The 26,570-nt window shown below is 43.2% G+C and overlaps 1 protein-coding gene and 1 long non-coding RNA gene across 2 annotated transcripts in view; one reads left to right on the top strand and one right to left on the bottom strand.

Moving 5' to 3' along the window:
• The window catches only part of LOC132974897 (NACHT, LRR and PYD domains-containing protein 3-like), a 147,459-nt gene that overhangs the window by 52,523 nt on the left and 68,366 nt on the right, over positions 1-26,570 (bottom strand). The window contains exons 8-9 of the mRNA XM_061039209.1: positions 12,431-12,541; positions 12,171-12,281 (exon numbers count right to left, since the gene is read on the bottom strand). Of these exons, the coding sequence (XP_060895192.1) occupies positions 12,171-12,281; positions 12,431-12,541 (222 nt within the window). The remainder of the gene's footprint in view (positions 1-12,170; positions 12,282-12,430; positions 12,542-26,570) is intronic.
• LOC132974945 (uncharacterized) lies at positions 627-24,134 on the top strand. Its single transcript, XR_009673159.1, has 2 exons — positions 627-943; positions 24,024-24,134. It is a non-coding gene; the product is annotated as an uncharacterized LOC132974945 (long non-coding RNA).

Raw genomic sequence — 26,570 nt, 5'->3', positions numbered from 1 at the left:
TGTTCATTCATCAACAACTTTACTGACACTTACTGATAGGGGTGTAAAGGTACACGTACTCGGACCGGACCGGACCGGACCGGACCGTTTCGGTACAGGACTGATCCGAGTACGCGCGGAACAAAAGTGCTTTAATCTGTGTTCCCACACGGACCGCAAAGCGGAAGCACACCTCAGGGTGGAGGAAGGCTGCGGCCGCTGATATGGGACACAGCTTTTAGTTAGTAACTTGTAAAAAAGTTCAAACATAAACCGTGCAAACTGTGCAGATTACTAGTTCCTCGAGTCCTGTTGGTCTGGACAGTTGCATATAACCGGGATGGAGTTCTTTTTACGGACTTACTCTTAAGTTTTGTTTTCATTTTCAGTGATGATCCCGCTCAAACTAAGAGCAAAAGGTGAGGAGGAGACGCGTCTGTGTGGGAGAATAACCTGCAGCATGAAAGAATGAACACCTCCCTCCCCATTCCCACAATAATGGACAAAGAGACGTTGACAAGACGAGAGTAGTGTGCCGTCGTTGTTCAGCGGACATCGGGTACGTCACAGGCAACACGTCCAACTTATTAAAGCACTTGAAAAGGCACCACGCGAACGTAAACATGACTGTAACTAGGAACAAACAGACAGCCTTTTACTAATAATTCTAAACGGGCCAAAGCCATAAAAAATGCCATTGAAGTTCTTATATCGACAGAGGGAAATATTAATAGTTCTGAAACTACACTGTCCCAGATGTGATTAGGTTTATTATGTGCTCAAAGGGCATTCAAAAAACTGTTGGCTTAGTAAACTAAAAGGTGTCAGTGTAATTTAAAATAAATACTTTTATATATAGGCTATATTAATTACTTAATTTCATTCTAAAATACTTTATTTCATTCATATCTTTTATTTATTGGAGACTCTTTTGGTTGAAGGAAGCAGCATAAGTTTATTTTATGTTTAATTTAAAATGTTATTAAAAAGTAACCTGAGCAGGTGTACAATCTGAACTGTCGATGCTGCACTTAGTCCAATGTGTAAAAGGGAAATTATAAATGTTCCTAATAAAGAAAAAAAAACGTTACTGTAGTGAAAATGTACCAAACCAAAGCTTCAAAACTGAAATGTTTGTGTACCGTTACACCCCTACTTACTGAGAGTCAATCAAACTTACAGTTCATATTCAGCACTGAATGATGTTTGACAGCACTGAAATGTAATAATCCACTTCTAATCAAGTTCAAATGGAGTTACCATGGCAGCCAGGATGAATGGAGATCCAAATCAACAAACACATGCAGTGAATAAAGTCTGACTAATCAAAGTGCAGCACAAAGAATCTATGAACCATCTGCTGTCTCCAACTGTTCTGTCCTCAGAGGTCACATTCAGCACAAACAGGAGCCTCATTTCCACTTTCACTGTCACACACAATGTGATGGCAGCAGGAGTGTGCCACGTCCCTTTGTCCTGTCTAACTAGTTTTAAACTGTGTTTCTGAAGTCATGGAGACCATTTCTTTTCCATCAATCTAGGCTCTACAACATACATGGCCGCTGCAGGTACTAGCTTTCTTACTAGCCTGTCTCTGCCGGCCTGCAGCTGACTTGTGTATTGTTGTTGGATGTTCCTGCTGGCCTGTGCTATGGTGATCGTGGACTTTACTGTGTGCCTTACTGTCTGCACAGCCAGAAGACGAGGAGGAGAGCTAGCTTATGTCTCTAAAGATATTCTGTTACTATTTCATCACTGAATTCACGTCTGGATGTTTTTGAGGAGAGAACTTGATGTTGGAGACTCTGCATATTTACATGTTTATGAAAATGAACGTCAAATCAAAAATGATTTCTGCTGTTTTTAAAGTTGATGAGCTCCACGAGCTCGACTACGAGCAGCCGGCCAGCAGCCGACATCAAAATGTGAAATGTCACAAAAACTGCATGTTGTAAAATATACATTTCTGTTGGATGTGATGAATGGTGATTTTCTATTCACTGGATTATCACTTTTATTTCGGTTTACATTTTTGATTTAATATTTAAACTCTCATGAGTTTCCATCACCCTCACTTTTATCATCACTTTGTGTTACTTCCATCCTGTTGTAGTTTGAAAGGTTTAATCATAACAGAAACACAATCTGGACAGCAGCAGGCACAAACCAATAGTTATCTAACCTCTGAATTTAGCCAAGTCATAAGATCATGTTCTGACACACACACACACACACACACACACACACACACACACACACACACTTTCCTGTTAAGAGACCAGTTGTCTGTCCAGGAAACTTCTAGGAAATGGTCTTCATATAGCACACATGTTGTAATTGCCCATAAAAGGATGATTGGGATGTTATAAAAGTTCCGGTTGAGCGAGGACGCTGCCGTGTATGTCGCCGCTTCACGATCCGTGACAAAAATCATGTTTCTTTTGTGCTATCTATGCTTCTCCCTCCTACTTATCCTCTACTAACAGTCTGCAAACAGATCGACTTTGCTGCTGCTTTCAGTTTGTGTAAACTGACAGCTACTCACCATCTATGACGATCAGCTGTTAGCGCTAGCCGCCGATCAGCTGTTAGCTTCTCGCACAGCTATCAGGATATCCTCACCAGTCTGTGATCACTGGACCCTCGCCTGCCTTATTGGTGGACCGTCCTTCTTCGTCGGCCACGTCGGCTCCCTACCTGGCTTGGACCCGTCGCCCTGCGGCCCACCACCTGTTGGCTGCCGCTTCCCCCCTACTCTGGCTCGGCTACTGGCGGCGAAGAGGCCTGCCTGACAACCAGACTGCCGGCTGCTGCTCTCCTGCTCAGATTGTGTCCAGACGGGTCCCCCGTCTGCCACAAAATTGGTCCTTTCTTTATCCTGGGTTGGCTCTCATTCCTGCGGTTTTCCTGACCCCGGCTGGCGCCCGGTAGCTTGCGGCTTTCAGCCTGCGGCTAGCAGCTGCTCTCCCTGCTGCGGACATGGTACTACTAACATACTCCGCTCTGCAACTCCGGAATCTCGCCTGTCACTTCTCTCCGGACAACCTTGCTTCCATTAAATCTTTCGGACTCCTGCGCCGTCCTCACTACGTGCATAGGGCTGCCCGATGCAAGTTTGTTTACACTGACCATGCTATCCCCACTGTAGTGTCTGACCGGCACCATCATCACAACAAATCACACGAGCACACCAGAATTATTAGACTAACACAAAGACCATAGAGCCTCCAGTTTTCATTAATATATTTCAATATCTTGCATTTATCATCAATTGTGATTTTTAGTTTTAATAAAGAGTGCACAGAGACATGGCGATGGCTTCACACATTTCACCTCCTCCATACTCAGCACATCTTCATCAGCTGCATGTATTTATTCTGTAAATAATTCAAGTGTGGACATTAAGTCGGGGCATCTCTGACACGATCATTAAGCCATATATTTGATCATAATTAGTCACAGTGCAGACGGAGATGCCCACAAAAATATGTTGCCAACAATTAAAAGTTTTTGTTCGTTGATCAAACCTTTGATTAATAATATGATAGAGTGAGGGAGAAAGCTGACTGACATGTCCTCTCTGCCACTATATGAAGAAATCAGTGTGGGTCCTGTAAACATGTAAACATTGCAGATATACTCGTGCGTAATGATGAACGGTGGATGTTTTGGCACATAGGACAGCATGAATGCAGCAGCAACGTGGTGTCATTCTCTGAATTTTCTTCAGTTTGTGATCCTCCTGCTGCAGCAAACTACCGATATGTCCATTTTATCCTTCACTTCATTCACAAGTTCCTTTGTTTCTGGGTCAGAAAGTTTCGTTTCTTCGTCTAAACTTCCGTTTTCGCGATCCAGCGCTGGAAACCTTTGATCTGCCCCCTCGTTTGTATGCATTTTCATTCACGAGCTGCTTTGCATTGACCGTTTATGGTTGAATGTGGGCATGTAGAGGGCGGAACATGGGACTAATCTACGTGCGCACATTTCCAGGTGGATCGTGATTTATGAAGGGAACATTGCGTGCAGGTGTGCGTACAAACGGTTTTATAAATCTGAATCATTTTGTGCGCACGCCATTTCCGGGTTTTTGGCGCACGTACATTTTTATGTATGAATTTTACACACTCTTTTATAAATGAGACCCCTGGTCATTTTTTAAAACCTCCTCAAACACCATCTGTTCAGCAAAGCATTCAGCCTCATCTAACACTCCCCTCAGCTGATCACCCACTCCCTTTCTCCTTCATTTGTTTGTCTAGTGTTTTTATCCTTTCTCTTCTCTGTTTGTGTTTTTCTATTCCTCTCTTGTTGTCTCCCATTACGCCCCCCCCCCCCCCCCCCCCCCACACACACACACACACACACTTTGTAAAGCATCCTTGGGTTTCATGAAAGGCGCTATATAAATCTAATTTATTGTTATTAACTTCTCCGAGAGAAATAAACAGATCCTTGATTCACAAGCCATAGTCTCTGTCTGATTGTTCAAGAGCATTTACTCTTCTCCACTCCAACATGTGCTGCTGTGTTCTGATGAAGAGAAATGAAAACACACTCACACTTCCTCAGACCAGGCTTCAGTCTGTGCAGTCCACTATGGTCCAACCTGGAGGAAGAAACCAGGTCAGAATCTATTTCATACATCTTCATTTAAATCCAGCATCAGACAAGAAGCAGAGTTCATCATTCAGAAACAGTGAGACAGCTTCTGTGTGTCTGTCTGTCTGTACCTCAGTGTCTCCAGTCTGCAGTGTGGATCCTCCAGTCGAGCAGACAGCAGCTTCTCTCCTCGTTCTCCTGGATGGTTGTAGCTCAGGTCCAGATCTCGCAGGGGGGAGGAGCTTAGAGCTGAGGCCAGAGACGCACAACCTTCTTCTGTGATCAGACAACCTGACAGACTACACACACACACACACACACACACACACACACACACACACACACACACACACACACACAATATGGTTAACATCCATTGGTCCATTCTTCACTGTTTTATCAGTAACATCCTGTCATAACCATGCAGCTGAACAGAATAGACTTCATAATCTGATACTAATCAATATTTACTCTGGTGACAAATAGTGAAGGTAAGACAGATCATGAGATAAACACACAGACTGCTTTGACATCAGCAGTGATGTAGAAACAGTTCTGAACTGTTTCATCTGAAAAAAAGATTCTTTAGTTCTTTATGTTCCAAACATTATCCATGGTTTGTTTGTTGGTGGGGAAAGAACTTCATATTTAACTTTCTTTATTCCAGTCCAGCTTCCTCAGACTAAAAGACTGAGAGCTATAGAACGAGCTCAGAGCTTTACAGCTTTAATGTGGAAACATACAGGTCCATTTAATAAATGATTCAACAGGAAAACATTATGTTAGAGGAATAATCTGGATCAGCAGCACACTAACCTGAGAGTGTCCAGTCTACAGAGTGGACTCTTTAAACCAGTAGACAGCAGCTTCACTCCTGAATCCTGCAGGTTGTTGTTGCTCAGGTCCAGCTCTCTCAGACTAGAGGACTGGGAGCTGAGGACTGAGGACAGAGCTTCACAGCTTCTCTCTGAGAGGTTACAACCACTCAGCCTGAAGAGGATTCAGAAGAACACAAATCAATTACAAACTATAGTTGTTATTTCTGAATGAAGAGAACTACAGTTAACCTGGATAGTTATGTGAGCACGTACAGAGCTTTGTTTGAAGCTTTGATCACAGGCAGCAGCCTCAGAAGAGCCTCCTCTGAAGCAGAGTATTTCTTCAGGTCAAACACGTCCAGATCTTTTTCAGATGACAGTAAGATGAAGACCAGAGCTGACCACTGAGCAGGAGACAGTTTATCTGTAGAGAGACGTCCTGATCTCAGGGACTGTTGGATCTCCTCCACTAGAGAACGATCATTCAGTTCATTCAGACAGTGGAACAGATTGATGCTTTTCTCTGCAGACAGATCCTCACTGATCTTCTTCTTGATGTACTTGACTGTTTTCTGATTGGTCTTTGAGCCACTTTCTGTGTGTGTCAGCAGACCTCGTATGAGATTCTGATTGGTCTCTAAAGAAAGACCGAGGAGGAAGCGGAGGAACAAGTCCAAGTGTCCATTAGGACTCTGTAAGGTCTGGTCCACAGCACTCAGATATAAAGGTGTTGGGTCAGGTTTTTCTCTGAATAATTTAGACCACCTGGATGTTGTTTGATCTTCTGACATCAGATTGACTCCAGAGTTGATGAAGGTCAGATGGACATGAAGAGCAGCCAGAAACTCCTGAACACTCAGATGGAGGAAGCAGAACACCTTGTCCTGGTACAGTCCTCTCTCCTCTTTAAAGATCTGTGTGAACACTCCTGAGTACACTGAGGCTGCTCTGATATCAATGCCACACTCTGTCAGGTCTGAGTCATAGAAGATCAGGTTTCCTTTCTGCAGCTGCTCAAAAGCCAGTTTTCCCAGAGACTCAATCATCTTCCTGCTCTTTTTATTCCAGTGTGGATCTGTCTCAGCTCCTCCATCATACTTGATGTTCTTCAGTTTGGACTGAACCACCAGGAAGTGGATGTACATCTCAGTCAGGGTCTTGGGCAGCTCTCCTCCCTCTCTGGTCTTCAGCACATCCTCCAGAACTGTAGCAGTGATCCAGCAGAAGACTGGGATGTGGCACATGATGTGGAGGCTTCTGGATGTCTTGATGTGGGAGATGATTCTGCTGGCCTGCTCCTCATCTCTGAACCTCTTCCTGAAGTACTCCTCCTTCTGTGGGTCAGTGAACCCTCTGACCTCTGTCACCATGTCAACACACTCAGGAGGGATCTGATTGGCTGCTGCAGGTCGTGTTGTTATCCAGAGGCAAGCAGAGGGAAGCAGTTTCCCCCTGATGAGGTTAGTCAGCAGCACATCCATTGAGGTGGACTCTGTGACATCAGTCAGGGTCTCGTTGTTTTTAAAGTCCAGAGGAAGTCGACACTCATCCAGACCGTCAAAGATGAACACAACCTGGAACTCTTCAAACCTGCAGATTCCTGCTTCTTTGGTTTCAGGAAAGAAGTGATGAACAAGCTCCACCAAGCTGAACTTTTTGTTCTTCAGCACATTCAGCTCTCTGAAAGTGAATGGAAATGTGAAGTGTATGTTCTGGTTGGCTTTGTCTTCAGCCCAGTCCAGAGTGAACTTCTGTGTTAAGACTGTTTTCCCGATGCCAGCCACTCCCTTTGTCATCACTCTTCTGATTGGTTCATCTCTTCCAGGTGAGACTTTAAAGATGTCTTCTTGTCTGATGGTTGTTTCTGGTCTGTCTGGTTTCCTGGATGCTGTTTCAATCTGTCTGACCTCGTGTTCATCATTGACCTCTCCAGTCCCTCCCTCTGTGATGTAGAGCTCTGTGTAGATCTGGTTCAGAAGGGTTGGGTTTCCTGCTTTAGCAATCCCCTCAAACACACACTGGAACTTCTCCTTCAGGTTAGATTTGAGTTTACGACGGCAATCTGCAGCGACTGTTCCTGAAAAAAGAAAGAACTGAAATCAATGAACAGATCCTGATATAGATCACATGACTATCTGAGTTTGGAACTTTAAACCTCTTTGTCCTTTTTCTAAAATACTAAATCTGTTAAAATGTTCTCACTGCTCTGCAGACAGTCAGCCAGCTCCTCCTGCTTCATTCTCCTCAGGAAGTGGAGAGTGATCTTCAAAAATGCCTCTTTACAGCTTCTCCCCTGCTCTTCATCCTCACGCTGACTCTCTAAGCATTCTGGGTAATCTGGACTCAGAACCCTCTGGACTCTCTTCAGCTCATTCTTCACAAAGGTGACAATGTTCTCCTCCAGCAGCTGGAACAGAAGGAGACACTGGATATTTAATACAAACTGGTAGAACTCAACATGTGTTTCATCTGTCAGTCTGAAGGTCAGCTGGTCTAAACAGAACAATAACTTAGAATTAAATTATTGTAATGGTAGTGTATTAATTAACAGTGTGTTGAACACACCATAAAGATGGAGTCCAGGTCTGTTGGATTCTGCTGGTCTGGTTGATCTCTGTGAACGTTGGAGCTCTCCTGTTGATCTCTGTGACAGGACATATTACACAAGAAAACAACGGGATATATATAATGAAACTCTGAGCCAAGTTATGATTCTTTGAACAACATAGTCAGAACATGTACTTCATTTTTAATTCTTACCTCCATTAGTGCATGTCCATAGGATCCTGTTTGTGCATGTGTGTATATTTCAGCCTATGTGTGTGTTGCATGATAAACAGATCACACATCAATAAAGTAAATCTTAAGAAAGATGCTATGGTTAGTAACTGAGATTTACAGATAGAGACATGCAGTAATATGATCTCACAGAGAGAGAGAGAGAGAGGAGCTCAAGGTGCCAGTTCCCCCAGTAATCTAAGCCTATAGCAGCATAACTAGAAGCTGGTCTACACCTGTGCCAGCCCTAACTTTAAGATTTATCAAAAATGAAAGTTTTAAGTCTATTCTTAAAAATACAGAGTGTGTCTACCCCCCGGACCCCAGCTGGAAGACGATTCCAGAGGAGAGGAGCCCGATAACTGAAGGCTTTACCTCCCATCAGGGGTGCAAACTCGTCACCTTTCGGCGAAATTCGCCGTTTTGGATCCCAAATAGGTGATTCATTTAGATCTGCAATAAAAATATTTGGAGGGAGGGAGGGGTCATGCTTCTTGCGGCCGGCGAGCACGGGCCCGCAAACGTCAAGTGGTTTCATACTGATTGCGGTCAGAGCGGTCTGATTGCTCAACATGACCTGAAGAAAGTACTTCCGGGCCCTGCAGCCAATCATTGCAAACGTACCCGTCCGCGTTGTTACAAAAATCTTAGAGGTGCGCGGCTGGGCGCTCAGACCCTCCGTGGACCATTCTCGCGCCGACCGCGATTGCACAATATCGCCGCGCCGACCGCAAGAAGCATGAAACTTGATGTCGCAATGTGCAACACATGGCTAATTTACATAACGTTATTTTCCCGTGAAAACACTGTGGAAAGATTCGAAGTCTGGCTAGCAAGCCAGCCTTTCTGTTAAACATGCTGTCTGATCATGTTTACTGTTTGGTAGACAGAGGTAAAGATGTTGAGAGAAATGTGTGCTTGCTTGAAGGTAACTTCATACAGCTTTCTGGTTCATTATTATCTCAGGCAACATTAAAGTGACAGCTGGTCAACACATGTAATAAGAGAGGGAATATAAACTTAATGAAAACCAGCAGGAGCAAAACATCAGGTTAATATATGTTTCATATTTTATGATAGAAGATATGCAAAGATATTGTCATACTGTATTATGATGCTCTCTCAGACTCTGCTCTGAGAGCTATCTGCATAGTGACTGCCCTTCACATCACCCCTTAGTAGAACATGGTAAGCCCTGTTCTGCAAATTCATCCCATTTATAAAAAGGGACTGAAGGTTGGGTGCACAGGTTTTTCATGTTTCACTGAAACTTTATCAGAAAGTTAGAAGAGAACATAGATATCGACAAGCAATTGTGTTTTTCTTATTGTTTGCACTGCTTCTTCAGTAGGTCTGAAGGCTAAAATTGTCTGTAAATTCACATTTTAAAGCTGATATTTAAAAAAAAAAAAAAAATCTTCCCGGACCCCCTCTGGGGTTTGGATTCACGTCACCTTTTTCATCCCTGATGAGTTTGCACCCCTGTCCCATAGTACATTTAGAGACTGTAGGTACGAGCAGGCCTGATAACTGAAGGCTCTACCTCCCATAGTACATTTAGAGACTGTAGGTACGAGCAGGCCTGATAACTGAAGGCTCTACCTCCCATAGTACATTTAGAGACTGTAGGTACGAGCAGGCCTGATAACTGAAGGCTCTACCTCCCATAGTACATTTAGGGCGCGGTCACAATGGCCATCTGTACTGTGCTATACTCAAGCACGATTGGCCCCCCGCAGCGCCATATCCACGCTGGCCGGCATGGGCCGCGGTCACACTGGCCAGGACTAGCACGATTACCTCTTGTACATAACGTCGTAATACAACACACGCACGCTTTTTGTTATTGCGAAGCGTGCTCAGTTTACAGACAGAGAGAGAGAAAAAGAGACGCGCAGTCGAGTCCGCGTCTGCACATCGGAGAACAACACAGAGAGCATGACAGCTATTTTACTGACTTTGCTGCTATTTTTAAGCCATTTTAATCAGACACAGCAATAAATAAATAAAAAAATAAAACAGACGCGTGGCCGAGTCCGTGCCCAGACATCGGAGAACAACACAGAGAACATGACAGCTACTTTGTGACTTATATTGTGTCATGTTAGTCAGATACAGCCATGTTACTCTGGATTTCTCCATAATGAAGGCTGTCAGCGCTGTGTACCCGCGTGCTTGTGCTCGTGCATGAAGTGTACCGTATCGAAGCACACCTCTCCAAAGTGTGCCAAAGCCAAGGAAGTGTACCGTGCCTGAGCACGATACGGAGCGGTCACACTTGCCAAACGAACTGGACTTTAACGAACTGGTCTTTAGCGTTGAAGCGTGCTTGGGCACGGTGCAGATGGCCAGTGTGAAAGTGCCCTTAGAGACTGTAGGTACTACGAGCAGGCCTGCTAACTGAAGGCTCTACCTCCCATAGTACATTTAGAGACCGAGCAGCAACTACTATTAGGATACGGAACAGATCCAGATCAAGGACTTGTCCATAACAACTTCAGGAACCTCAACCTGGAACTCACTTCTGGGACAAAGTCTTCAGACTGACACCACTTCAGATGGGAATAAGTGCTGCTTGCACCATCACAGTAGTTTTTATATTGTGAGTAAGTCCAGTATATGGATCCTACAAGGTTTGTAAAAAACACTCAAGAGCTTTGAAGATCTTTGTCTGCAGTCTTCATGATACATCTGCTCACCAGTGTCCAGCCAAGATCACTGGACCAAATGTTCAGTATACCACCATGACATCATCCCTGATGTATTAAACGTGCCTCAGCTAGACTCAGGTACCATTCACTCCAGGAGAAAGTGTAGTCAGATATCAGTACAATGGTCAGCTGGATCAGCAGGATGTATGGACAAGGTAGGTTAGTGAACTTGACCTGAATCTTTCAATGCCCAACATCTCACCAGCAGAACCTCATGAGGTTCAGGATCTGGGCTGTGGACGAAGTCAGGACATCCAACATCCACCTCGCGGACCATAATCCTCTAATCACAGTTTTTAAACTGTGGCTCCCATCCTTGATGGTGCATGCTTTAAAATGGACGTGCAGAAGCAGACTCTCAGTGAATGAAATCTGATATTGTGGACAGTATATCTGTTTGTTTTGGTCATCATTGGGAGTGAGGAAGGAGAGGACTTTCATTCTACCTGAGGGAAAAACAAAAATGTTCATTCATTAAAAATGCTTTAATTGGGGTGCTGGTGGCCTAGTGGTAAGTGTGCGTGTCCCATGCAGGGAGACTGTAGCCCTCCAAGCGGGTGGCTCAGGTTCAAATCCGACCTGTGGCTCCTTTCCTGCATGTCATTCCCTATTCTCTCTCTCCTTTATTTCTGACTCTATCTACTGTCCCGTCTCTAAATAACGGAACAAAAAGCCCAGAAATAAATCTTTCCTCAGATTTGTCTCTTTTTAAGGTTTGGCCTATTATTTTGACTTTGTCTAAGAATATTTAGCTTCTTTCTAGTAGGGCTGTTTTTGCTTTGAAGTCATGAAGTCCATCACACTGTCGGCTGGTTCTGTGTCAGGCAGGTTAAGTTCTGACAGGGTCGGGGAAATAGGGCGCAGGGAAAGACCCAAATGCAGAAAAAAATTGGACTCACAGCTGCAATAAAATGATTATTTTCCACATTTTACAGTCTTCAGGAAGGTCAGGGTTCAAATACAAACACTTCAAAAGAAAAAACACAAGATAGAACCAAAGCACACAATGATCATGAAGTGGTAAGAAAACTAAATGAAGCTGATGAGGAAAATGAAGACAGGTGAGTAGAGTAGAAGGGAAGGTCTGGGCTATTGAAACATAGAAGAAAAGGAGGTGAATTCTGAAGACCTCTGGTGGAGAAGTAGGAGAAACAGGAGAAACGTACGAGTCCTGGGAGAGGTGAACATGGACTGAAGACTGAGAGTGATGTAAATGGCTGAGGATGAAAGAGTGAGCCCACAGAAAAGCAGAACAGAGCTTTTTGTCAATTTCAGATCTCACCTTCCATCAGCAGGATGTCCAGCTTTAAAGTTCACAGGGCGACCCATAGACAGATTACTCTTTATGGACACACAGCTGGGTCCAGGAGTGTCTGGTCTCTGTTTCTGCATCCTGATTTAAAAAAACAAACATTATCAGTTACTGTGAGCAGCAGATGAGAAAATGATGATGATGATGATAATGATGATGATGAACTCTGAGCCAAGATATGAGTCATTAAACAACAGAGACATAACATTAACTTGATTTTTAATTCTTACCTTCCATCAGCAGGACGTCTATCTTTAAAGTCAATAAAGCGACCTATAGACCAATCACTCTTCATGGACACACAGCTGGGTCCAGGAGAGTCTGGTCTCTGTTCCTGCATCCTGATACAAAAAACAACATTATTAGTTACTGTGAGCAGCAGATGAGACAGTGATGATGATGATGATGATGATGATGATGATGATGACGATGATGATGATGATGATGATGATGATGATGATGAAGGTGGAGTGATGTGAGTGTTGAGCTGTGACATGGAGAAGAGTCATGGACAGTTAGAGATCCTCACCTCAGAGCTTCATGTTCCTCACACAGAGAGGTTTCAGAGGGAGGGACTCCCTCCACTGTGTCCTCACACTGATCCATAGCAGAGCGCCCCCTGCTGGGAGAGCTGCACTCTGTCACTACAACAACACTGATGGAGTTCAGCTGCTGAAGTCACATCCAGTCAAAGATCTTCAGCTGTTGAGGAAACAAAGAGAAGAAGCTGCTAATTCACCTTCATCATCATCACCATCACCTCACTGTCAGTCTACACACATCACATCTAGCTGGTTCATCATCATCATCATCATCACCACCTCACTGTCAGTCTACAAACATCACATCTAGCTGGTTCATCATCATCATCATCATCATCATCATCATCACCACCACCTCACTGTCAGTCTACAAACATCACATCTACCTGGTTCATCATCATCATCATCATCATCATCATCATCATCATCATCACTATCACCACCTCACTGTCAGTCTACACACATCACATCTGCCTGGTTCACCTTCAAAAAGGGAAAGCAGCACCAGCAAAACCATGGTTATCCTATGGTCCAGCGCGATTGCTGGGCGCTCTTCTTTGCTGCATTTTTCTAGCAGTTTTTGGGTGCACATAAAAGTTTAAACATTTTCAACTTTGATCAAGAAGCAGAGTCGCGGCGATCGTCAATGTCACAATATAAATCTATCTACTAGAATCACACACTCTGATTTCACTGCTGTAATTCTACTTATAGAGCTGCATAATAAGGTCTGTGCTGATCTCTGCTGCACCCACAGTGCAGTACCCTTCTGCAGAGCTCCACGTCGAAAATTCATTCAACTACAGGACTTGGACCTTTCGAGGCTTCTAGCACTTTCAATATTCCAGTAAAAATGTCTTTCCGATATCACAGAGGCTCAAAATCCTGATCTGCCACTGAACGTTGCAGCGGTGTAAACTCTAGTAACCTCCGCTCTCTGCCATGGACGCCACTAACGCATGTCAGTAATGCAAACCCTCTTATCATCATAATATATCGTCCTCCGAAATCAGATAAACATTTTATCACTGAGTTTGCAGACCTCTTATCGCAAATTGTGCCATCATTTGAAATAATTTTAATACTGGGTGATTTTAATATCCATGTATGTTGTCCGTCAAAACCACTTGTTGGTGAATTTTTAAACCTGATTGAATCATTTAATTTTGCACAGCATGTCTCAGGTCCCACTCATAAACATGGCCACACTTTGGACTTGGTCTTGTCTTGTGGTCTTCCTGTTAACAATTTGGAAATAATGGACCCTTGTCTTTCAGATCACAGTGCCATTATTTTTAATGTGTTTCTCTCTGACCTGTCATCAAATGGTCTCCTCCCCATGCGTTACTCTCGTTACATTAACTCTTCCACTGCCAGTTTATTCTCAGCTGCTTCCTTAGCTGCTCAAGATACTCTGTCCGTTGAAAATATTCCTACTGAACTCTGCACTGAGGATCACATTCAATTATTTAATGCTACCTGCTCCTCAATTCTCAACCATATTGCTCCTCTCAAGATAAAAAAAACAAAGCCTAAATCACAGCCTTGGCTTACTGAATCCACTAGAGCCCTAAGGAGGAGCTGCAGACAAGCTGAACGCAAGTGGAAGCAGGATAAGCTTCAAATCTCACATGACATCCTTAAAGAGCGGCTGATCAGCTACCAAACTGCAGTCAAGGCAGCGAGAGCAAAACATTTCTCAGATATCATCTCAAAAGATCACCATAATCCTAAAGTCCTATTCAATATTATAAACTCTCTCACCTGCCCCCCCTCCTCTCTAGACACTCCCCTTAGTAGAGTAGAAGACTTAAAGTTCTTCACTGAAAAAGTTGCTGGCATTAGAAAAAATATCTCAGCCCCTACCAGGCACATCTCAGCCTCCCCGCCCTTCAACTGCTCTGCCCAGTTAAACTGTTTTGAGCCTATCACCTTAACCTCACTCAAAGAGACGGTTTTTAAAATGAAATCTGCCACCTGCCCCAGTGACATAGTACCTACCAAGCTCCTCAAAGATTCCTTTGATATTACCGGCCCTTTTATCCTCTCCATTATAAACAGCTCTATGTCAACTGGTGCTGTTCCTCCCTCATTTAAACATGCTATAGTGCAGCCCTTGTTAAAAAAAAAAACATACCACTTTCCAACTACAGACCCATCTCAAAACTACCCTTCCTTTCTAAGGACCCATTGGGTCAAATTATCCAGAAGCACAACCTCTCATACCACTTCTACGCAGATGACACTGAGCTTTATCTACCGGTCAAACCAAACAATCTAGCAGAATTCACCTCTCTTATACAATGCCTTGAAGGCATACAACACTGGATGGCCCATAACTTCCTACAATTAAATGAGTCAAAAACCGAAGCTGTTCTTTTTGGCCCCCCCGACATCATCAAACAGGTCGCCAACAGCTTAGGTCACTTATACAGCCACATTAGGCCCTACGACAGGAACCTTGGCTTCATCTTCGACTCAGGCTTTACATTTGATCGGTAGGTAAATTCAGTTGTCAAATCCAGTTTCTTTCAGCTCCGTACAATTTCCAAGCTAAAACCTATCCTCTCATTCAGTGACTTACAGACAGTAACCCATGCGCTCATTTCATCCCGGCTTGACTACTGCAATTGCTGGTCCAAAATGCTGCAGCAAGGCTGCTGACTGGAACCAAGAAGAGGGAGCATATCAGTCCTGTCCTAGCGTTCCTTCATTGGCTCCCAATACGATTCAGAATCGATTTTAAGATCGTGTTGTTTGTTTTAAATGGCCTGGCCCCCCTTTATATTACCAACCTCCTCAGGCCGTACACCTCATCTAGGCGCCTGAGATCATCAGACATGGGCCTCCTGGCTGTTCCCCGCTCACGGCTCAAGCTAAAGGGAGATCAGGCCTTTTCAGTAAAAGCCCCTAAATTGTGGAACAGCCTCCCTCATTCCATCAGGTCTGCACCCTCTGTTGACTCTTTTAAGTCCTGTCTCAAGACATACTTTTATATTTTAGCATTTGAGTCCCCTGGTCCTGAATAGACCGTTTCTTTCAGGTTCCTTTGTTGCTTTCTTTATATATTCTTTCTTTATATATGTATATATGTATACATATATATATATTTCTCTCTTGTGGACATTGTGATCTCAAGTTGTTTTTTCTTTTTTAATGTACAGCACTTTGGTCAGCTGTAGCTGTTTTTAAATGTGCTTTATAATAAATATGACTTGACTTGACTTGACTTGACTTGCAGAGGAGTGTTTGTGTTGCTTGGCAACCGTCCAGTTTCAGAGAAGTTGTGGAACCAGTTGAGCTGATGGAGTGATTATTTTTAGTCCTAACTGATGAGGACAGACTCCACGCCCTCCCTCTGCTGTGTAAAACTGTACTGTTAGCATGTTAGCATTGTTAGCATAGCCTGCATGCTAATTGAGAGTCATTGTGTTCCCTGCACTTCTACTATAGTCAGAGCAGCTAATGAACCTGGTGGCTAACTGTTAGCTTACAGCTCTTTTGACAATTAAATCAAACAGAGAGTCTTAAAAACAGTGAAAAGTGTCTCTTACCTTCAACACAGAGAACAGATCTGCGTCAGAACGAGACAGAGTCAGAGTCCTACTGAGACCAGGAAATACCGCATCTGGCAGGTAATCAAATGACACACCCTCCATTTCTCCCTGAAGAAAGTTTGAGTTTATTATTTTAAGATTCATGAGAAGAAATTGTGTGTGTGATCAGAAGCAGCAGAGATCGTCTTAATGTTGAAACCTCAGCTGTCAATCAAGAGAAGAACTTTCAGACTGTTATTAAATTAAAAAAAGAACTTGAGTTATTATTGACCATCGTCCTTTTTAAATGATCTTCAGTGATCAATAAACTTCTTGATCCCTAAATGTCTTGGTCTTGTCTCGGTCTAGTCCTGCCTTGGTCTTGGTCTTGACTCAGTCTCGATCCCTAAATGTCTTGGTCTTGTCTCGGTCTTGGATTACTCTGGTCTTGGGTATGTCTTGGTCTCGGTTAGTTTGGTCTTGACAACATGAATCTCTGTATCACGATGAAATCTCTGTTTCCAACAGTTCGTTTTAAAGAAACTTTTTAAGGAACGAGATGAGAAAACGTATTTCTTCTGATGAGCTGATTTCACACATGACGAAAACACAACAAACTTCAGTAAACACGAAGTTCAGACAACAAACAACGAACATTTGACAGATTTGAAACTGCTCACACTAAACTAAGATCACTTCACATCTTACAGTCGAGATATTTAGGATTTAACCGATGAAAAAAGTCATTTATCTGAAAGATCAACATTCAGGGAGATTAAATGTCTTCCTTCATCATTACACAGTTTGAGTGAGCAGAAAAAGGTGGATTAAAAAGTTTTTCTTTCAGCAGGAGAAAAAGTGACTTACCTCTTCAAAGGTTAGCAGGGGACTGAGCAGGTGGAACTTCAGTGTGCTGAATGTTTTGTTGAGCCCTTATGAGCTCACAGACAACAGACGAGCATTCTACTGGTTCCGATTCTACGCTCAGCTCCTTGTTTACCTTTGAATCTAAACACTTGGTGACCTTAACATGAAGTGAATTATATTTAAACGGCTCCATTGAGATTTTTTGGATTTGGATTTGGAAGATCTTTTCTGTCCCCGAGGGGCAATTTGGTTTGCAACAGAGGTCCATACAGGAATCACATAAAAACAGCACTAAGACATAAATACACACATAGAAACTTGACTACCATGGATATCATCATGATGGATGTTAGTGAGATAAGGAACACAAAGAAAAGTACAGGCAACAACGCTTACAGCTCATTTAAAAACCCAACCGCTGATGGGACAAACGACCTCAGGTATCTGTTGGCCCTCCTGACATGAGTGAACCTCCTCCCTGTCGGCAGAAGACTAAACTCTGCCTGCAGAAGGTGATGAGGGTCTTCAAAGATGGCCTTTGCCTTTTGAGTGTCTCTTACTTAAAAAAATATGTCCAAGATCATTCATGAACGATACGTGTTATCCAAAGTTAGGCGCGTATCTGACCTGAGTGACAGGCGGGTTGCGGTGTAACGGTTTGTCAGGAGGCTTAAAACCCGCCTCAGCTCCAGCTCTCAGCCTGTCGTTAGGTTGACTGAAAGTTAGGCTGAGTCAGCATTTCCAGCATGGAGACCGCCATCGATCGGACTCCAGCGCCCTCTGCAGGAACAGATGGGTGACGTCACTCAGGCTTTGTCTGTTAATATTTACAGTCTATGGTTTAAACCTCAGTCTCAACATGCATGAATCTCTGAGTCAAGGCAGATTCAATGGTCTTCTCAGACAACCTGCATAGGCAGGTAATGAAGCAGCAGCCACATCCCGCTAATACTGAAACACAACAGATTCTGGCAATAAAGGCTGAGGTGAAGAAGGACTTCCATTTACCAAACAGTGAATTAAAAAAAATTCCAGGCCAAGTCTTCAACACCATGGTTTTCTGCTAATTCGATTGATAATGCCTCTAAGCCTTGTAACGCCCTAGCAACAGAACCGTCTGGTGCTGTGTTGTTAGGAATAAATGTGCAACATTGATTACTGAAGAGCTTACAAACACCGCCTTTTTCTGCCATGAGCATGTCAAGTGTCGATTCTGCCAGGCCATTTGCATAGCAGCATCCAACTGTTCGGCTAAGCCCTGACCGCGTCACGTGTGTGGTTAAGGAAACGTTGTTGTACGCAAGGTAATTGATCCAATCTACGTTTTTGTTTATGGTAACCCACCAGAAGAGAGAGGATTCAAAACCTGCTGCAATCTGGTTTCTGGCCTTAAATTGTTCAGGAACTCCGTGAGGAACATGGCGTCTATATAAATGTTACTGTGGTTGAAACCGGTGTCGAAGACAGAAGCATCAGTGGTACTGCGATTACTGTGATTATTAGCTGTTTTATTCTCTGTTAAGTAAAGCAGCCTAATTGGAAGCAACAAATTGACCATGGTACATGTGCCAACCCAGTTTTGGGGTAAAACAGATCTAAGTTTTTATACCACCGCACCACCAACAAACATCAGCTCGGGGTTCAATCTGGGAATTAAGTTGTGCTGAGTAATCCGTGTAGGTGTATTTACTATTGGTGGCACAGCCTACATGTACAGAGCCAAATGATCTACGATAACATTCAAAGGTGACATCGGTTGTTGGTTTCAAGAAGAACGGTGATCTGGGGGAAACAGATAATGTAACGTCTTGCACTTAGTAACAGGGGCAACCTTTTGGGTGAACAGCCAATGCATACAATGGGTACCTTTAGCGTCAGAGTTCAGATTTAGCGCAAACGGTACGAAAGTCAGGGTCGGACCCCTTTGTGCGCAGACATAACAGTCAGAGTTTGCTGCACTGTACAAGTCACCCATTGTAACCAGGTGTTACCTGTTGGGAAGTCGATCTCTTCTTCAAAAGGTTCTCTGGTGTTTGTACTTGTACGACATTCACACTGGGGGACCTAGCGGTGGGTAAAGCTGTGTTTACTGAGGAGGTATCAGAAATTTCTGAAGCCAGCTGAGGCTTTATTATCTTCAGTTGGAATGGGTGTCCATTCCTGTCTGAACGATACCCAGGTACCAGAAACCTGCATCATCAGATGAAACAGCTTTTATTGTTATTTTGACAGATACACACTGTGTGGTGTAACAGGACATATAGGGTACATATTGCTTGGTTATGGACCAATGGCTACCACAAGGGTTTACGTGGTTTAGTCTATCTGAATGAGCAACAACGTCGTACCAGGAGTAGCATGGTTGAGGACAGACCTATTTAAAATTTGTAATTACTGCTGTGCTCTCCAATGTGGCGATTCTGTTAATTGTATCCAGCCATAGCCAGAAAGTAGGTGTTGTGCCTTAGGTCACTATGACCTGTTTGGGCTGAGGAGTGACGCTGCGCTTTTTACGTCCGTTCTGAGTAAAATTATGTATGTGGACCTGGAGGGGTCCGCGAGATGTAGGTGTCAGGTGTAAACTTACATCAAGGGTCAAGTCAGTGAAGTTGGTAGTCTGCTCGGGCTGTGAAACACGAGTCTGTATGTTGAACCAGATAACGGGAAACATAATCAACATTGTAAAAATGAACAGAATAAATACAGTGCCCCGAAGGCCACATAGACCAGGTTGTCGATAGGGATGCCACCGACGTCTCTGCTCCATGGTGTCTGTTGTCGTCTCCTGTGTTGCTTGTTCTTCTGTTATGGCCTATCTGGGGTGGAGAGGTTACTAGCACTTCACCCTGTTTTTTCTTATCTAACAGTGTGTGTGTGCAAATGTAATGTTGCAATGTTATTTCTAAGCTGAGGGGCGGTTACCAGCACATGTCACCCTCTTTTAGGCGCTCATCAGAGGGCCTTTTCTACCTTTTGATTTGCCTACTGTTTTCTCTTTTCAATCAGAGCTCTTTTCCATCAGAGCTGAGGTCCGCTCAGATCTGTCGTCCGCTGCTCCTGCTGGTGCATCAACTTTCCTGCAATGGCTTGCGTGTACCCAAGTTGCTTGTTCAGCGACCTTCAAAGCTGTGTGTGCTGGAGCACCAGCATGAAACCAAAACAAACTGCTGTTTGGCAACAGGCAACCTCGGCTTTTCTGAAGCCTCCACTCTCCTCCAGAGACACACCTCCAACCCCTCTCCACTCACGTGGAGGAGTTATGAATTAGAACGCACCATTAAGCAAGTGATGGACAAAATTGTCCTTTGCTCGAGCTGCATGTGTCCTGCATTGTTGTGTTAGCATGCAAATGTTAACACACTTTGGTTAGCGTGTAGCTTCATATTGCACATAAATTGACACAGAATGACCGAGATCTAAACACACTTAAGTGACATCAAAATAATCAGTGAGTCTGTTCTTCTTCTTTTCTCTAGTCCTGGACTAAAACAGCTTTTATACACAAGGTCGTCCTGTCCATGACTCAGACAACAGTACAGCAGGCGGGACTTATGCTTTTCACTCATTGTAGACAGTCATGACTCAGAGACACATTTACACAGGATATACTTGATTTCTGCTTTATTTATGTGTTAAATGTCACACATGCCTCCTTTAAAGATTTAAACATGACTTAAAATGATGCAAACAACAACAAGCTATACTTCTCTCTGACAGTGTGTTATTATCACTTATCCAAATTCAAACATATGTTAATAGTTGATCAGAGCTTAAAAAGTCATTTTTCAACAAAGGAAGCTTGTACTGTATGTAACATGCCTCTTAATGTGCCTTTTTATTAATTTTTTTTGATTTTTTTAAACATAATCTTTATTTAAGTAGAGGACCAGAGCTCTTATTTCATTCTGAATAATTTAAATGTTGTGACTTGTTTTACCTTCTCATGATCTGTAACTGCCGTAAGGTGCAGAACGGGGCTGAATGACCACATGCAGACTCTCCGCTTCGTTAAACAAGACTGCTCACGCCTCATTTTAAGAGGAACAACATCTTAAAATACACAGACGAGCACTTGTTAAACATTTGTTATTAACCCTGTTACACAACAAGTTACAGTGAAACCTGCAAAGCTGGTCAGGAAATGCTGAATGAAATGTAAGCACAACTAAATATTTATGAGAAATTACAATTTTCTTTAAAATTTCAAGACAGAAATATCTGTTTTCTCATCTTCTTGTTTTATTCAATAATATCTATGGCTCACAAAGGTTACCTGATTTCCTGACCTGCTCAGTGCTGCTCTCCAGTGTTCAATACAAACTTTAAATAAGGGCTGACAACAGAGATAACCTGATAAGTAATAATAAAGCTGATTAACCTTCAAACACAAAGTAAATAAAAGCATATTAATATTTAAATTCTCTGTCTGTCCTTAGATTTTAACAAAACAAAGACTGATTAAAAGAAATCCCCCAGACATTTGTTATATGGAAAATATGTTTTTTCATTAAAAATATTAGCATCATGTTATCAAACTGGCATTTAAAGGGTTTAAATCCTGATAATTATTCAATATTTGATCGTTTTGATCAGGACTGAAGTTGATCAAAAGATTTAACCCAAAAAGCAGAAAAAAAATTAATCTGTTCTATTTTTATAGCAGATTTTTGGAAGTGAACATTTTTGTCCTTAATGACTTAAGAGGGTAGTAAATTAAACTGATGCCTGAGGGTTTAAAGTGTGTCTTATACAGCAGATTTGATGGTAATAACAGCTTATTTAAAGGACCTTCATATAAAGTGTTACCCAAGAAGAACTTAGACTGAGGTTCTGTCTGTGTTTAAACGGATGTCATGAAACACTTTAACCAGAGCTGTCTCAGTGCTGCGGTTTGGTCCAAAACCTGACTGGAAGACATCCAAACAGTCTTTCAATATCAAGAAGTTATTTAACTTCTGAAACACAGCTTTGTCTATCATTTGACCTAACAGAGGAAGATTTGATATAGGCCTGTAATTATTCATTATTGTCTAGATTGTTCTTTTCTAGTAGTGGCTTGATGACTGCTGTTTTCAGGGCCTGTGGGAAGACACCTGAGAGACAAGTTTACACTTTGTAACAGATCTGGAGCCATGACTCCTCCTCCTGCTGCCAATATCAAGACAGCAGGAGGAGGAATTTAATTGTTTAATTGTCACTTGTTTTTTATTGGTGAGATCAGAACAATACAGACATTACAGAAGGGGGTCCATTGTTTTTCTGTAATGTAGAACATTTAACCCCCATTACCACCCCCCCATTATCACGCCCCCCCAACCATGAAACAGACCAGCTGGACAGAGTGAACAGAGTCAGCTGATCTTCAGTCAGCAGTGTTTCTCAGACTGACAGACGACACAGAGACACTGAAGAACCAGGAGACCAGAACACAAACCCAGGATAGAGAGGTTCAGTGAATGTGGTGTTGAAGGTGTGGAGGTGGATCAGTGTGTCAGAGGAGACTCTGTAGAAGGACAGAGAGCCAGCAGGACAGTCCACATACACTGCTACTCTGTTAGAGACAGAGGAGGAGGAGGAGGAGGAGGAGGAGGAGATGTCTGTTCTTCTGTTATTGTGCCTGACATAGTAACCTCTATCAGAGCAGTACAGACTCCAGGACTGATCATTAAATCCAAACCAACATTCATTACTGCCTCCTCTCCTTATGAATCCTCTGTAACTCACTGATGCAGAAACCTTTCCTCTCCACTCGACCTCCCAGTACCAGCGACCAGTCAGACCAGTCCTACACAGCAGCTGAGGCCAGTGTTCAAATCTGTCTGGATGATCAGGATATGACTGAAGCTCCTCCACATATGTCACCTTCCTGTTGTTGTCAGACAGTTTCAGGTATCTGTTCACTGTGTTTGTGTCCAGTTCCAGCTCACAGGCGTCTGATGGAGAGAACGAGACACAACACAGCTGCAGGTTATCATCTGTTCATTCATCAACAACTTTACTGACACTTACTGATAGGGGTGTAAAGGTACACGTACTCGGACCGGACCGTTTCGGTACAGGACTGATCCGAGTACGCGCGGAACAAAAGTGCTTTAATCTGTGTTCCCACACGGACCGCAAAGCGGAAGCACACCTCAGGGTGGAGGAAGGCTGCGGCTGCTGGTATGGGACACAGCTTTTAGTTAGTAACTTGTAAAAAAGTTCAAACATAAACCGTGCAAACTGTGCAGATTACTAGTTCCTCGAGTCCTGTTGGTCTGGACAGTTGCATATAACCGGGATGGAGTTCTTTTTACAGACTTACTCTTAAGTTTTGTTTTCATTTTCAGTGATGATCCCGCTCAAACTAAGAGCAAAAGGAGAGGAGGAGACGCGTCTGTGTGGGAGAATAACCTGCAGCATGATAGGATGAACATCCTCCCTCCCCATTCCCACAATAATGGACAAAGAGACGTTGACAAGACGAGAGTAGTGGGCCGTCGTTGTTCAGCGGACATCGGGTACGTCACAGGCAACACGTCCAACTTATTAAAGCACTTGAAAAGGCACCACGCGAACGTAAACATCACTGTAACTAGGAACAAACAGACAGCCTTTTCTTAATAATTCTAAACGGGCCAAAGTCATAACAAATGCCATTGAAGTTCTTATATCGACAGAGGGAAATATTAATAGTTCTGAAACTACACTGTCCCAGATGTTATTAGGTTTATTATGTGATCAAAAAACTGTTGGCTTAGTAAACTAAAATGTGTCAGTGTAATTTAAAATAAATATTTTTATATATAGGCTATATTAATGACTTCATTTCATTCTAAAATACTTTATTTCATTCATATCTTTTATTTATTGGAGACTCTTTTGGTTGAAGGAAGCAGCATAAGTTTATTTTATGTTTAATTTAAAATGTTATTAAAAAGTAACCTGAGCAGGTGTACAAGTCTGAACTGTCGATGCTGCACTTAGTCCAATGTGTAAAAGGGAAATTATAAATGTCCTTAATAAAGAAAAAAAACTTTACTGTACCGAAAATGTACCAAACCAAAGCTTCAAAACTGAAATGTTTGTGTACCGTTACACCCCTACTTACTGAGAGTCAATCAAACTTACAGTTCATATTCAGCACTGAATGATGTTTGACAGCACTGAAATGTAATAATCCACTTCTAATCAAGTTCAAATGGAGTTACCATGGCAGCCAGGATGAATGGAGATCCAAATCAACAAACACATGCAGTGAATAAAGTCTGACTAATCAAAGTGCAGCACAAAGAATCTATGAACCATCTGCTGTCTCCAACTGTTCTGTCCTCAGAGGTCACATTCAGCACAAACAGGAGCCTCATTTCCACTTTCACTGTCACACACAATGTGATGGCAGCAGGAGTGTGCCACGTCCCTTTGTCCTGTCTAACTAGTTTTAAACTGTGTTTCTGAAGTCATGGAGACCATTTCTTTTCCATCAATCTAGGCTCTACAACATACATGTTTTTGTTTTAATTGAAATTTAACTGGACTGGATGAACAGATCGAAATCTGACGAAACAGATGACAACTCAGTCCTTGTGAGTTTTTCTCTGCTTGTCTAAGGCGTAGGCCACGCCGTCCCGTCCTCACCTGGCCACCTGGCCGCTGCAGGTACTAGCTTTCTTACTAGCCTGTCTCTGCCGGCCTGCTGCTGACTTGTGTATTGTTGTTGAATGTTCCTGCTGGCCTGTGCTATGGTGATCGTGGACTTTACTGTGTGCCTTACTGTCTGCACAGCCAGAAGACGAGGAGGAGAGCTAGCTTATGTCTCTAAAGATATTCTGTTACTATTTCATCACTGAATTCACGTCTGGATGTTTTTGAGGAGAGAACTTGATGTTGGAGACTCTGCATATTTACATGTTTATGAAAATGAACGTCATATCAAAAATGATTTCTGCTGTTTTTAAAGTTGATGAGCTCCACGAGCTCGACTACGAGCAGCCGGCCAGCAGCCAACATCAAAACGTGAAATGTCACAAAAACTGCATGTTGTAAAATATACATTTCTGTTGGATGTGATGAATGGTGATTTTCTATTCACTGGATTATCACTTTTATTTCAGTTTACATTTTTGATTTAATATTTAAACTCTCATGAGTTTCCATCACCCTCACTTTTATCATCACTTTGTGTGACTTCCATCCTGTTGTAGTTTGAAAGATTTAATCATAACAGAAACACAATCTGGACAGCAGCAGGCACAAACCAATAGTTATCTAACCTCTGAATTTAGCCAAGTCATAAGATCATGTTCTGATACACAACACACACACACACACACACACACACACACACACACACACACACACACACACACACACACACACACACACACACACTCTCTTTCCTGTTAAGAGACCAGTTGTCTGTCCAGGAAACTTCTAGGAAATGGTCTTCATATAGCACACATGTTGTAATTGCCCATAAAAGGATGATTGGGATGTTATAAAAGTTCCGGTTGAGCGAGGACGCTGCCGTGTATGTCGCCGCTTCACGATCCGTGACAAAAATCATGTTTCTTTTGTGCTATCTATGCTTCTCCCTCCTACTTATCCTCTACTAACAGTCTGCAAACAGATCGACTTTGCTGCTGCTTTCAGTTTGTGTAAACTGACAGCTACTCACCATCTATGACGATCAGCTGTTAGCTTCTCGCACAGCTATCAGGATATCCTCACCAGTCTGTGATCACTGGACCCTCGCCTGCCTTATTGGTGGACCGTCCTTCTTCGTCGGCCACGTCGGCTCCCTACCTGGCTTGGACCCGTCGCCCTGCGGCCCGCCACCTGTTGGCTACCGCTTCCCCCCTACTCTGGCTCGGCTGCTGGCGGCGAAGAGGCCTGCCTGACAACCAGACTGCCGGCTGCTGCTCTCCTGCTCATATTGTGTCCAGACGGGTCCCCCGTCTGCCACAAAATTGGTCCTTTCCTTATCCTGGTTTGGCTCTCATTCCTGCGGTTTTCCTGACCCCGGCTGGCGCCCGGTAGCTTGCGGCTTTCAGCCTGCGGCTAGCAGCTGCTCTCTCTGCTGCAGACATGGTACTACTAACATACTCCGCTCTGCAACTCCGGAATCTCGCCTGTCACTTCTCTCCGGACAACCTTGCTTCCATTAAATCTTTCGGACTCCTCCGCCGTCCTCACTACGTGCATAGGGCTGCCCGATGCAAGTTTGTTTACACTGACCATGCTATCCCCACTGTAGTGTCTGACCGGCACCATCATCACAACAAATCACACGAGCACACCAGAAACCTGATACCTGTTGTTGTGTGTGTTGACAGAACCACTCCTCTCTCCCCCTCTGCTTCAGAATACACCACCGCCTCATTTATGCTGCAGAATGCTCGCTCCCTTAACAACAAAGCAAACCTATTTCACTAAATATCAAACTT

Source organism: Labrus mixtus, chromosome 5 (genome assembly GCF_963584025.1).
Source record: "Labrus mixtus chromosome 5, fLabMix1.1, whole genome shotgun sequence".
NCBI classification, from domain to species: Eukaryota; Metazoa; Chordata; class Actinopteri; order Labriformes; family Labridae; genus Labrus; species Labrus mixtus.
This window is presented reverse-complemented; position numbering and strand designations above follow the sequence as displayed.